At 47.9% G+C, this 14,146-nt stretch overlaps 1 protein-coding gene across 2 annotated transcripts in view; it reads right to left on the reverse strand.

The window, feature by feature from the left end:
* Positions 1 to 14,146, reverse strand: part of arrb2a (arrestin, beta 2a) — a 19,163-nt gene continuing 5,017 nt past the window's right edge. The window contains exons 2-17 of one of the 2 annotated variants that reach the window (XM_030361806.1): positions 13,662 to 13,692; positions 13,269 to 13,329; positions 12,672 to 12,716; positions 12,453 to 12,550; positions 11,651 to 11,749; positions 10,441 to 10,500; positions 10,086 to 10,153; positions 9,228 to 9,363; positions 8,481 to 8,565; positions 7,790 to 7,862; positions 7,472 to 7,609; positions 6,313 to 6,396; positions 5,145 to 5,168; positions 4,522 to 4,598; positions 4,028 to 4,082; positions 1 to 3,039 (exon numbers count right to left, since the gene is read on the reverse strand). In XM_030361806.1, the coding sequence (XP_030217666.1) occupies positions 2,946 to 3,039; positions 4,028 to 4,082; positions 4,522 to 4,598; positions 5,145 to 5,168; positions 6,313 to 6,396; positions 7,472 to 7,609; positions 7,790 to 7,862; positions 8,481 to 8,565; positions 9,228 to 9,363; positions 10,086 to 10,153; positions 10,441 to 10,500; positions 11,651 to 11,749; positions 12,453 to 12,550; positions 12,672 to 12,716; positions 13,269 to 13,329; positions 13,662 to 13,692 (1,228 nt within the window). In that variant the 3' untranslated portion in view covers positions 1 to 2,945. The remainder of the gene's footprint in view (positions 3,040 to 4,027; positions 4,083 to 4,521; positions 4,599 to 5,144; positions 5,169 to 6,312; positions 6,397 to 7,471; positions 7,610 to 7,789; positions 7,863 to 8,480; positions 8,566 to 9,227; positions 9,364 to 10,085; positions 10,154 to 10,440; positions 10,501 to 11,650; positions 11,750 to 12,452; positions 12,551 to 12,671; positions 12,717 to 13,268; positions 13,330 to 13,661; positions 13,693 to 14,146) is intronic. The other variant, XM_030361807.1, reaches the window with a different exon arrangement.

The following is a 14,146-nucleotide window of genomic DNA, read 5'->3' on the forward strand; positions in this document are numbered from 1 at the left end:
TAGGTTAGCTCATTTAAACTTTAATAAAAATAGAAAATAAAAATCTAAAATAAAAATAAATGAAATGGCAAAAACATTAGATTTTCTTCAGTGATTACGAGAATAATCATGGTTTCAATTATGATACAATAGAAGTAATAATGGTGATAACAGTTAATAACAATAATAATAATAATCATAGCAATAATAATAATAATAATAATAATATATAATCATAATAATCATATATCTTTTTTTTTTCTGGCATACGTCCCATCAGCAGAAATGACTTCCTGTGTTTACAGACATAAATGGCGAGCATCGAAGAAATAAAACAAAAAAAGAATGAAAAAGGCCAGTGGACATGGCACTCGTTCAAAACATGTCCACTCAGCAGAGGCGCCGCGACAGAAAACCGCACAGACGTACGATGATAGAGAGGACAACGATCACAGCTCGTATGCGTCACAGCACCGCTTGGAAGAAGTAAACTAAACAGAACATGCTTCATATTTATCCCGCTGTTACTTCGTAGGGTTTTTTATTTTATTATTATTATGAATTTAAAGTTACAGACTGAGTAAATCTAAGTGGTTTGTGGCTGAAGAGAGAACGAAACTAAAACTAAAACTAAAGCAAATGCAAGCGTGACTGTTTCTAGAGCCACCGCCTCCTGTCCGGACCGAAGGCTCTTCTTTTTCTTTTTAAATTTTCCGTGAGCATATGAAATGGGAGTTATATTACAACAGACTGTGAAACAAGGCAGACTCTAGCTTCCTTTGCGCGATATACAAAAAAAAGAAAAAAAAAAGGGGGGGGGGGGAGGAAATTGATGCATATACGTGACAAAAGAAACAAAAAAGCATCCTTCAATTCCTCGGGAAACAAATAAAACCAAAAAAAAACTAAAACAAGAATAGACTTTGGGGTATCGTCCAATGAGAGAAGAAAACAATCCTAAACGGCAGCGCCCGTGTGAGCCACACGGGGGCGACGTACATCTCAGGGATAACCACGCAAAACATGTTAACGACTGACGGCTATCGACATTCATGCTGAGAACGACACGACACGAAGCAGTAGAGGCCTGCGGACCGACACGAACCTCACCTTTATGCTAGCGCAGCATCCCACAGCCGCCATCATGCAGCCGCTCAGACGCTCGGCTCAATCCCGGGTTTTAGGGCCGCGGGTCGGGAGAACGTGGACATGGAAAGAAAGTGGTGGTTGTGCTGTAAGCAAGCATTTTGGAGGGGGGGGGGGGGGGGGGGGCGGCGGCGGCGAGGGTGTGCCCTTTTAGACCAGAGTCGGGGACCCGGTCTGCATTACTCGCGTCACAGATGGTCCAGGTCTCGGGGTGAGCCGTCGATCAAAAGGACCGGCTCGTGGAAAATCTCGAGTCGTGATAGTCGTGGTCTAGTCTGGTCAGGTGTCTGCCACTAATGCACCCAGGAAGTGCGTGTCCCTAGCCAAAACACTCGTCTCAGTTAGAGTCCGTTCCACAGCGGGTGACTCAAGAGTCTCGGGTGTAAAGTGCAGCTATAACTGTGGCTGAGGACAAGGTGGAAAAGTGTGTGTGTCTGTGTCTGTGTGGAGGTTATTGAGGGAGCTTAAACAGCAGCTGAAATGCTAGTGGACTGGCTGCTGCAGCAGTAGACGTGTCTATTCGTTTTATACAGAAAATAACGCTTGGAAAGCACGCTTGGAACGCTTGGAAAACAGGGCAGAATGGGAATGCTGGTGAAATCCTGCAAATCAACGCTTGCACCTGTCCCATCCGGACCGGGTTCAAAACATCCTGCCTTCATGAGTCGCTGTATAGAACAGCGGTCATTAGCGATTTGTAAAATATCATCTTGACCGTTTCATATATTGATCTTGTAATAAGACGGCAATTGACAAGTTGTAGAAAGAGTTGGACATTTTATTTTTTTTAGCACAAATGCTTGCTGCTCGACGCGCTCTATCTTAAAAACAACGTTTTTCTTTTGGCTCCTGAAGGGATCAATACTTAAAGTACTTCTAGGACCCAATCAGCTTCACCGCTCTCTTTGGAGACCGGAAATTGGCAAATTTGAATCCATTTTTCGGAAAGGGGTGGGGGGTTAGTGGGGGGCGGGATATGGCTACTTGAGCCAATATTAGTTTCGGTGCCCCTTTTCTTGTTTGGTTTTGCAATTAAAAGCCCTGGCTATGATTAGCATAAGTGTGTGTGTGTGTGGCATGGTGTGGGGAGGGGGGGGGGGACACACACACAAGCCATTTCCTCACGGACGCCGTCCCTGGACGCCAACCCCTGTGTTTTGCGCTTTGGCTCGACCTAAGACACTAGACCTAAGACACAAGACTTAAGACACTAGACCTAAGACACTTCAGAAGTCTTGTTGTGAACAAATAATAATAATCCCGACCAAAAGAGAAAACCCTCCCCAAACCTAATCCTCCACCGACTACACAAGCCCGGCCGGGACTCCCTGCCAATCAAACCCTCCTGTCAATCCAACCACCCTGTCAATCAATCCACCCCGCCCACAGAGACCCCTGTCCGGGGAAGAGAAGAGAGGGCGAGTGAGACAGAGACAGAGAGAGAGGGCGATGGGGGGGGGGGGGGGGGGGGGTGTGGAGACAGAACATTGGCAGCACAACGAACGGCCGCGGGGCAACGAGCAGGGGCGAGAGACCCGCCCGCTGGAAGTCCCCTCGGCCCGCGGACCCCCCCCCCACGGACCCCCACGGGCCCTCCGCCGGCCGATCAGCCCCCAGTGCTGGGGGGTGGATGCGCATTACTTGTGAAATGTTTCCTCTTGTGTTTCATAACTCGGGACTGTGTATGCGCCCGTGTATACGATGTTTGAGTATGCGTGTGTGTGTGTGTTTATGCGTGCGTGTGGTTGTGTATGTGTGTGCGTGTTATGTGTGCGTGTGCGTGTGCGTGTGTGTGTGTGTGTGTCTGTGCGCGCGCTCTCCTAGCAGTCCTCCTCCTTGTCATCCACCATGCCCTTGAGCCGCAGACGGGCGAAGTCCTCGAAGACGAAGTCGTCGTCCTGGGTGATACTGCTGCTGTGAAGGAGAGGAGAGAGTGTCAGCCTCCCTGCTAGGGGACGACACGTCGACGCCCTCGCCTACCGCCACTGATTACACGGGGAGAGGGACGCTATGTGTGCTATGGATCGATCCTGGTCCAAATCGCCACTTATAATGTGTCGCCTCAACTTTTGATTTACGTCACCTGGTGAATCACATCTCATCCGACGTTTTTAAAAAAAGTCGGATAAGATGTAAAAATGGATCCTAATTGCCCGCCATTGGGTTATTGTTACGGTTATTCAAAGTTTGCGGTTACCAGTAGGGCTGCTCGATTATGGGAAAAATCATAATCACGATTATTTTGGTCAATATTGAAATCACGACTATTCAAACGATTATTTTTGAGTTTGAAAACATGATGTATATTTATTCACCAAGTCCACCAAAAAAAACGTTGTAACTGTGAAAAAAACAAACACATAATGGTCCAAAAGAAAATTCTTCCAATCAAAAATGATATACAGATGTGTCGAGTTGTTCCGCACTTTCTATAAATCATTTCGAAAAAATTAGGTTAATCTTGTGATCGTTTGACGCTAAAATCAAACGTTGATGCGACGCGTCAGAAAAAGCGGAAGCCCGAACGGTCATAGAGCCCTGACTCAATGGAAAGCAACAGGAGCACGCACTAGCAGAAGTGCGACAGAAGTGCTTTCGCACTGAGACCGTGGCAGGGGAGTGTCCACTTTAAATCAACCCACGTAGTCGTTTTAAAAGCACAGCTTTCCCACGAGGACTTTTTGTCACCCAAGCTTATCAGAAGACACAACTTTTTCTAAAGGAAAAAAAAAAAAGTCACAACTGCACTTTACTGAATAAACTCTTTCGCAACGCCGAAGCAATAACCTACCCGAGATGACGGCGTACATGACGAGGTGACTGCTAATGATGGTGCTCTGGTATGTTCTACGGAGAGAATAAGGTGGTTCTGTGTAGGGAGGGGGTCAGACTGCGTACTCACTTGGTCTCAAATTCTATCAAGTTGGTGTCAATGGGTGGGTCCAGGTCTGGTACAGCTGTAACACACACACACACAAATGTAAATAAGAGCACCGTCTCCATGGAAACAGCCCCACTGTCTCCATTGTGTTAGGGTTGTCACAATACGCTATGATATCGTATATGACGATGTTTGAAATATTGACATAATGATCGCAATGTCTATAAATAAAAAAAAAATGTAAAAAATCAAAAATCTGCACAGACCTTTGAAAAGCAGACATCTTTGTTAGTCTCAATACAGACTAATATGGTTTAAATAAAGACTTAGAAATAAAACACAGACTAACTCGGACTACAGCGTGTAGCCCTGATGATCAATTAAAAAAGAAAGAGCATTTCCGAAGCAGCACGACCATCCTGCAACAAGTCTGACCTTAATTCAACTCCTGGTCAGAGCAGACTGCTCCAGTGGAAGGACCCGGCTCAGAGCAGGAGGTGGGGGAGGGTACGTACCAGACTGCGGGCGGGACATGGGCGGGTCTATGGGCTTGGGGTGCATGAGCACAAAGGGCAGCTCCACCGATACGTCTCTGGAGGAGGAGGAGGAGGAGGAAGAGGAGAGAGAGAGTGACCCGGAGGGGAAACACAAACACACACACACACAGGTCACGCAACAGCCCAGAAGCCAACAAACTAATGTCCATTTTGTCAGGGAAATATTCTTATGCTATTCCGTGAGCAATTCCTTTTGTATGAATCGAAGAATAAAAACATGGAGCTATAGCTGAGGGTGAACAGCTGAAGTTGGCTAGTATGCATCAGTTATGGAAGTTGGGGCATTTTTTGAGAGAGAGAGAGAGAGAGAGAGAGAGAGAGAGAGAGAGAGAGAGAGAGAGAGAGAGAGAGAGAGAGAGAGAGAGAGAGAGAGAGAGAGAGAGAGAGAGAGAGAGAGAGAGAGAGAGAGAGAGAGAGAGAGAGAGAGAGAGAGAGAGAGAGAGAGAGAGAGAGAGAGAGAGAGAGAGAGAGAGAGAGAGAGAGAGAGAGAGAGAGAGAGAGAGAGAGAGAGAGAGAGAGAGAGAGAGAGCTGAAGCGGAAGCAGAGAAGACACACTAGAACCAGTGGCCTGGAACATTTACCTCTCCAGTATGCCACTCAGAAGCCTGATGCCAACCGGGCAGGGGGTGGGGTTCAGGGACAGACACAAGGAGAGAAACACATAACGCCACAGGAGAAGGAAGATGAGATAAGGAGCAAAAAGGTCAACAACAAAAGACAAAAAAAAAAAAAAAGCACAATTGGGATCCAGAATTTTAAAACAAAAAAAACATTAGAAAAGCGCACAAGCGACACACGGCAAAGCATGAGGATGCAGAAGAGGGGATGATAAAGCAACACATGGCAACCCGAGCTCTGAACAAGAGGGATGTGGAAGCAAAGCATGGCAACCCAATCGCTTACTAAAAAGGCGAGGGGGGAACTAAGGAAGCAAAGAAATCACGAACCAAAGGGGGGGTAAGAAGGGAGAAAAAGGAGTACTATTTAATACAGGAGTGCTTGCATTAAGAGACAACTTGCGCCCCCTGCCGGTTGCATTGATTCTGGATCATTAAATTAGATGTATGGCCAATTTCCTGTTTCCAATAATAGCTTTGTTGCCGATTTGGTGTTGTGATTAGGGTCTAATTTGATCATTTATGTGCTTCAAACATAAGAAAGGAAGAGAACGTCGTAACCTAATTTGATTAGACAATTTGCATTTGAGCACAATATTAGCATTTACACTTTAAACACTCCCAAGCACAGCACTGGAACCATTTGGGTTCTCATGAAATGTAACCCTTCATTAATGTATCATCAACTACGATTAAGATTATTATCATCATTATAGAAATTAGTACTGAGATGAGATGTATTGATCTATTAAAGTAAAGTCCATCATCACCTTCAACGGTGAGTGGAATACATAGCCGGCCTGAGAAAGCCGCAATCCATACTGGCTTCTCTCTGCTCAACCCAAATGCACACTGTCGGACAATAAGTCATCTAGTTTTCATCTGCAGAATTGGAGGCAATGGAGCTGAGCGGACGAGCCCTGCAGATAGAGATCTCTACAGTGCGCTCTGGCCCAAAGAGGAGCGCATCGACGCGGCTCCATTGATCAACCTAATGTGCTTCTTTCGCAAAGGCGGCAACGTTCTACTGCATGCGTCTTGCACACGAAACAGTGTGTGTGTGTGTGTGTGTGTGTGTGTGTGTGTGTGTGTGTGTGTGTGTGTGTGTGTGTGTGTGTGTGTGTAACCCTACCCTCCGCGCGACACCACCAACTTGACTTTGACCCTGTAGGATACCAGGATGCCAAGAACCTCCTTGTTGGTGACATCCTTGACTCTGAGAGAGCGAGAGAGGGGGAGAGAGTGAGGGAGAGACACAGGGAGGAAGGAAGGAAGGAACACTGTTAGTTACTGTTTTAAAAGGTTGAGTATAGGGTTGCGTGTCACATGTGAATGTGCTGAGATCAACAACATTTCAGAGAGAAAGAGACAGAGAGTCAACTAGCGTGTGTGTGTGTGTGTGTGTGTGTGTGTGTGTGTGTGTGTGTGTGTGTGTGTGTGTGTGTGTGTGTGTGTGTGTGTGTGTGTGTGTGTGTGTGTGTGTGTGTGTGTGTGTGTGTGTGTGTGTGTGTGTGTGTGTGTGTGTGTGTGTGTGTCAAGCTCCCAGTACACAACCTAGTCTACGCGACATTTTAGTTTGTGACAAACAAAAAACAAAATGTGACGTTGTGAAAAAGTTAGTTTGAACTTTCAACTAGCTAAAAGCCTGACCGCGTGTCCACTCAACCAGTTCTTTCTTGTCTAGCTCTGCTTTGTGCCGAGTCACACGAAAAAGAAAAAAGCAACTCCCAAAAGATGCTCTTTATGGGGTTTCTGTGGATTACGCTCAACCCTTGTCTGCGTGCGTTTACACCACAGCGCCGATGACAAAATGTCACCGTGTCATGTGTGTCTTCACTGTTACCGTGAATAGGTGTGAACCCTATTCACTCTGTAATTTGTGTGTCTGTACACGGTGTGTGTGTGTACATGGTGTATGTGTGTGTGTGTGTGTGTACGTGTGTCTGTCTACATGTGTTTCTGCACGGTGGAGTCCTGGTGTGTGTTCTCAAATGGTTGACGTGTGTGTTCATGGTGGAGGTGTGCATAGGTGTGTGTGTGTGTTCACACATGGTAGAGGTGTGTGTGTGTGTGTGTGTGTACATGGTAGAGGTGTGTGTGTGTGTACATGGTAGAGGTGTGTGTATGTGTACATGGTAGAGGTGTGTGTATGTGTACATGGTAGAGGTGTTTGTGTGCTCAGCCTCACATGGTAGAGGTTTGTGCGTACATGATGGAGGTGTGTGTGTGCTCATATGGTGGAGGAGGGGGTGTGAGTGCGTGTGTGCGTGTGCGCGTGTGTGTGCGCTCACATGGTGGAGGAGGCCAGGTTGGTGTCCTCGTGTTTGAGCTTGCCGTCCAGAGCCAGGCCTCTTTTCTCCCGGTTCTTGTCCAGGGTGGGGATCAGGGTGTACACCTTGCAGAACGTAGAGCTGGACGACACCTGGTCACTGTGGGGGCGGGGGGACGGACCCTCACAATCACACACAGTATCTCAAAATCCGGCCATAAGTTTTCATTGGTCTCACTAATCTTTAGATCCCTGATCTAACAGCTAACTCCGATGCACACTTCCACCCCGGTACGATGGCGTTCCTAGGTGAAGCAAGGCATGATGGGAGAATACTTACTCGGCTTCCTGCTGGGCCACTGGACACTTGTACTGGGCCGTGCTGAACAGACAGATGTCTGCGTACTGGCGGACTTGAGGGGGGGAGGACAAGGGAGGGAGAGGGAGAGGGGGGAGTCAATCCACTGGGATATAAAAGTACTTGTATGTTTTAACATGCTTTGATTCAAGATAGCGATGTGTTATACACTACATCTTGTAGAGGCATTATGGGGTTGGCATGGGGGGAGAATCAAGAGAAGGAGAAGATGAATATGCGCGTTCAGAAAGGCAGATATTAAAATGTCGACCAGAAGAACCACCACAAAAAGCAGTGAGTAAGAGCAGAGAGGGCCCCGGGCCCTGAGTAGGAGGAAGACATCCACAGAGAGGTGGGATGGTGGGCCCACGCCGTGCTACTAGCATACTCACAGCTACCACCACGCACTGCAGCGGTGCAGAGCAGCCCCACAGCAGGGGGGAGGAGGGAGGGAGGGGAGGGGGGAGGAGGGAGGGAGAGAGAGGGACAGGAGGGGGGAGGATGGAGGGAGAGAGGGGGACAGGAGGGGGGAGGATGGGGAGAGAGAGAGGGAGAGCAGAAAGACAGGAGGAGGGAGGATAGAAGGAAGGAAGGAGATAGAGAGCAGAACGACAGTAGGGAGGAAATAAGGAGGTGGGGAGAAGAAGGACAGGAGAAGGACATAAGGAGGTACCGGAGATCTTGACTCTCTTGACGGTCTTGGTGGAGTTGTTTGTGACGTGGACATTGACGCTGATGGGCTCCCCGTGGTAATACAGCTACACACGCACACACACACACACACACACACACACACACACACACAATATGTACAATTTCGGTGTAAATATTCTTGTATAATGTTCTAGTATAGTATGATTATAGTATTATTATTATTATAGTATGGGAATAGTCCAAGTTATTAATGTCAGTTAGTCATGAGCGGGCAGCTGGAGATTTGTCACTCAACCTTATGTTCTGTGAGTGTGCCAGTGAGTCACGGAGCGTGTACATGGCTTATGAGAGTGTGTGAGTGTGTGTGTACACATTTCTTTAGTGAGTGATCAGACATTTGTGAAATGAGTAGGTTTTTCCACAATATACTGCGTGTGTGAGACGGTGTGTTTGTGTAAGACTGTGTGCGTGGGGGAGTTTGTGTGACAATGTGTGTGTGTATGTGAGAGTGTGTGTATGTGTGTGTGTGTGTGTGTGTGTGTGTGTGTCAATGTGTGTGTGTGTCAATGTGCGTGTGTGACAATGTGTGTGTGTGTGTGTGTGTGTGTGTGTGTGTGTGTGTGTGTGTGTGTGTGTGTGTGTGTGTGTGTGTGTGTGTGTGTGTGACAGTGTGCGTGTGTTTCAGACAGTTCATGTGTGAGATTGCATGTGTGTGAGATTGCATGCGTGTGTGCGACGGTGTGCGTCTGTGAGACGCAGTGTGTACCTCTTTGTCCAGCGAGGCCTCGAGGTGCAGGGATCGGTCCGACATGAGGAAGCTGCGGGTAGTCTCCACCATGGGCTGGGGGCCGGGCTTCTCAGGGGCGTACTGCACCTTCCTGATGACTAGACGCACAGAGTTCCTGCACACACACACACACGCACAAACAGACACACACAAAACACACAGTCGCATACAAACACACACGTAAATAAACCGATTATGCACCTATGCAAATGAACAGCCAACACCCAAACATGCAAATCTTCAGAGTGCATGTATGCAGACGGGCACACTATGGAAACCTTGAGTCAACACATGATTGGATTCCATTCCAATGGATTGTACTTCTGATCATTTATCGATTACTTTCGACCTATATCCTGGTACACATAATCCATTGCTACTGAAGAAAAAGAACGACAAAACCATCACATTTAAGGCACGTTTCGGCGCCTTGGTTAATTCTTCGACATCATTTACAGAGTCAACCACTGAATTATGAATTATTATTTTTTCTATGCTAAATATCCCTTGATTTCTATGTCCCATTAATTGTTCTCATTTTAATGCTCTTATCAACATGGAGAAGTGCATCGGCTTGCCTTGTGCAAATGTTTTTTTATTGATAACAAAATTGGCATATATTGATCAGGAAGATACAAACGATGAACATACAAACATACTGCCTTGAACATAGCAAATTAACGCCGTTAAAATTGGTTTGCGTTAACGCCGTTAATAACGCGTTTAACTGACAGCCCTACAAATAACGCTTGCAGCTCCAGTCGGCTCTTCCTACTGGTGCCAGTTTATACGATGAACTGGTTGCTCCATCTCATCTCTAAAACACGACTCACTCACCGCTTGTGTATCTTCTCTTCTATTGACTTGGCACAGAAAGCTCTGATCTCAAAATCAACGCCACAGGCCTACACAGAGACAAGAGAGGCGATGAAACACAATCGCATTATGTTCCCGGGTTGTTTTTCACCATGCACAAACAATGTTACATATTGGCTGTAGTGAGTGAATCAAAAAGGAAAGGGTTCTACATGCAAGGTTGTGTGCGTGTGCTTCATGTGTACGTGTGTGTTTCATGCGTGTGTGTTTTTATGCGTGTATCAGGTTTAATGCAGGGAAGTGTGTTATAGATGCATGCGCGTGCGTGCGTGCGTGCGTGCGTGCGTGCGTGCGTGCGTGCGTGCGTGCGTCGTACCTTCCCAGTGTCCTCGGGGCCTGGCTGGAGTGTGACAGAACATGGGAGGTTCTGGGGAATCTGAAAGAGGAGCAGAGAGCACAACTACGGTCAGTACAAGACCACCCACCCTGTCCCACCACAGACCACCAACAGCTCCCCATCCTGCACCAGTACGTGTAATAAATGTGTAATAATAGCTAAATTCCCCGGTGAGGTACGCTCAATACGCAGAACAGCTTTCAAATCCCCTCCCCCACCCCGCAAATCATTGAGCTGCAGACGCCCTTCATCCAAAGTAGGTGACACGGACTTTCAGTGCTGTCCCAGGAGCCAGTGAGGGGGTGAGCTCACCCAACCCAGCGTAGGACATCTGGGATCGAAACGCGGAACCTGTACCACTTTCCCATCCCTGCCCAAATACGGCGATTGAGAAAGTGAATAGCGACGATAGTGCGGTTAAATAACACAGTACGGCGTGACGGCATGACCTAATTCAGCGTATACCTCCTCCCTCTCTCCCCTGATCACTCGACTGCGATACAACACAAGACAAATCCTTGAATCGGTTGGCGCTGCTCTGATTCAGCGGCCCCTGCGTCCCTTGTTAATGTTCCACCTCTCGCGGGCTGTCATGGCAACCAAGGTTTCTCCAGGGGGATGGAGCGGCGAGTGTTGGGAGGCGGATCCGGCGTCACGGGCGTCTCGGTGCTTTAACGTTACCATGCTGCTAGCTACGCAGTCGCTCACAGCTCTACGCGCGTTTTGGTTCGTTAGCAAATGAGGGGATGGGGCTGGAGGCACGGAGTGGTACACGAGGAATGCCTTCAGATCTGCCCTCACAGGCCATTAATTACTGTGTTAATGATGTTTCCTTCTGTGGTGTTGCATGGTGATAAAGAGAGGTTTACTCTCAATGGGAGCGACCCGGTTAAATACCAAAATATACATCGCCCAGGCCCAATTAACCCAGGGGTCATAGTGTTTGTTTGTATGCATGTATGCATGTACTGGTGTGTTGAAAGTTGTGTACACATAGAGAGGGCTAGATAAGACGTTGTTCCTCTTTGTTTCTCTACATGTGAAAACCGTATGCCGTTCAGGTCGGACAATGACGTCACACACACACGCACACACACACATACAAACGAGCACACGCCCGTGTGCTCGTTTGTATGTGTGTGTGTGTGTGTGTGTGTGTGTGTGTGTCTGTGTGTGTGTGTGCGCTCACAGTGAAGTAGAACGGGTGGGCATGCTGGCCCAGCTTCTTCAGCAGCCTCTCCTGAAGACGGCTGTTGGGTTTACTCTCCTCGGGGACCGGCGGGAACGCCTGCAGGAACACAAACGCAGGTCAACCAACAGAACCAGGACCAGAGACCCTCATCCCTCATCTGGGATCAGGGATAAGGGGGGGGGGGGGGGGGGGGCAGTCGGACAGAGCCCGGGTTGGGAATCAGAAACCCCCAAGGGAACGGGTTACGCCCCGTTTCCTGTCTCGTTACAGAGCTGTCCTACCCAAGAGAAACTAATCCGAGTGACAAAATGGAGCGGTCAGAGAATGAGTGTATTCCGACGGCGGTCAGTCAGTGTACAGATACACTTATTAAAAACACTTTTCTGACAGCTCCATTTGGTCAACACTGTGGGGACTCCAGCCGGTGTTCAGGGAGACGGTCAAAGAACGTTGGTGTCTGGCCGGGATGTTTTACGCTCGTCTTCCCCAAGCGCTTCGGGAAAACTTTACTAATGCTGGCTGAGTTTGAGTTTACTGTTCCCCAATTAAATGCGAAAAAATAAGCAAAGGAAAGTGCAACCCCTTGGGCTTGTTCACCATCATTATAATAATTTGCATTTAATATTTTTTTGCATTTTTATGCTTTATTATGTAGTGAGATAAAGAGGAAGAACTGAGCCTATATGGTAGGCGCTCTACCCACTAAGACACTCGTTCGCCATCATTATTAACATCAGGGCTCCAGGGATATGTGGATGTGTGGACAGGGGCCACATCCCTGGGCGAGGTGAAGTCGTACCTGAAAGGTGGAGATGTAGAGGTCCTTCCGGAAGGAGAGGCCCAGGACGTCGAGGTCCTCACGGCCATAGCGGAACGCGCAGGTCAAAGTGACGAAGACTACGAGGAAGATGGAGGGGAGAGGGTGAACGCTTGCTACAAAAGGGACGGCAAGTGATAGCTTCCGTTAGACGGAGCCGAGTGGAAAGGCAGTGGGCGGGCAAGCGGAAACACGCCCTACCTTTCCGGTCTTTTAGATACTCGGGATCCACCAGAATTACGCCATCTGTCAAAGCAAAAACAGAAAAGACATTTGGTGTCAGGATGAAAAACATAACAAAACCTGCATCCGCTATGAAGCCGCTCGTGTCTGCACTTTGTAGTCCAGGTCATACATCAAGCATCTATTTTAACTACAGTTCCAAGATAGAAATCTTCCATATTTAACTAAATCATATTTTTTTTTTTCTACTTTTTCTTTGCCGATTTCGTTATCATACATTTCGCCGAATTGGTGTTCTTCTCCCACTGGTGAAAGTTGTAACTTTTAGAATAAAGTGGTTCTTTGTAAAAACCTACGGAACATCTTGGCCTTGCTCGGACGCCCAATCACAACGGTCAACAGGCAGTTAGTTAAACTGCATTGTGAATGCATTGTGGGTAAACCTCTTCAGCCTGTTATGGTGTAATTAATTACTTAATACATTCCCTTCCGTGACCCTACTCAGAGCCCCCTCCCCCAACCAACTCGTAGCCCCCCGTCCCCCCACCCTACTCAGAGCCCCCCGTCCCCCCACCTTACTCAGAGCCCCCCTGACTCCGCTCCGGGGTCACTCACCTACGGGGTCTACCTGGTCCAGGTGGTCCACAAAGTCTCTCTTCCCCAGGTACACCGTAAGCTGGAGGAGGCAACACACACACACACACACACACACACACACACACACACACACACACACACACACACACACACACACACACACACACACACACACACACACACACACACACACACACACACACACACACACACACACACACCATCTTAGATTAACATTCAATTACTATTATTTAGCGGTCTATGGCTTCAATTATAAACTCCATAATACAGGGCGTTTTTGTTTTGTGTAACAATAATTGTTTGAGCGTGACTCGGTTTTGAAGCGGTTGTCCGTTTATTCCACGACAACATGCAGTGACTCCCAGTGACGGAGACAGCAGCCGGACTCACCTTGCAGTTGGGACTGGATTTCTTGAAAACTCTGGAAAGACGAGAGTGAGGGAGAAAAAGAGGGAATTGACTAAAACACTTCCATTTCAAAACACATTTCAGAACACACAGACATTGCACAGCCCCACATCCAGTGGGGGTAAAAAGACAAAAACAAACAACTACCTTAACCTACTATAATAGATCAACAGTCTTGTTGGAGTGACGCCTGTGACATTACCTATCCCCCCCCCCCCCCCCCCCCCCCACCCCCACCCCATACGTCTACACACGACACAAGCCCCCGAAAGACGCAACAGTTTTGTGTCACCCTTAGGATTGCTGCGGTTTAAACCGTTGGAAGATCAAATAGAAGGGGGACGTGCTTTCTGCGGAGGTGGTACGGTATCGTGCTGGTTCAACACTGCGGGCAGCACACTGCCATTCTGGTAGAGGAGGGTGTTGGGCCAATCGTCTGGCAGTGGAAGAGTTAAGGGACAGAGTTA

The sequence above is a fragment of the Gadus morhua genome, chromosome 7, assembly GCF_902167405.1.
Source record: "Gadus morhua chromosome 7, gadMor3.0, whole genome shotgun sequence".
NCBI classification, from domain to species: domain Eukaryota; kingdom Metazoa; phylum Chordata; class Actinopteri; order Gadiformes; family Gadidae; genus Gadus; species Gadus morhua.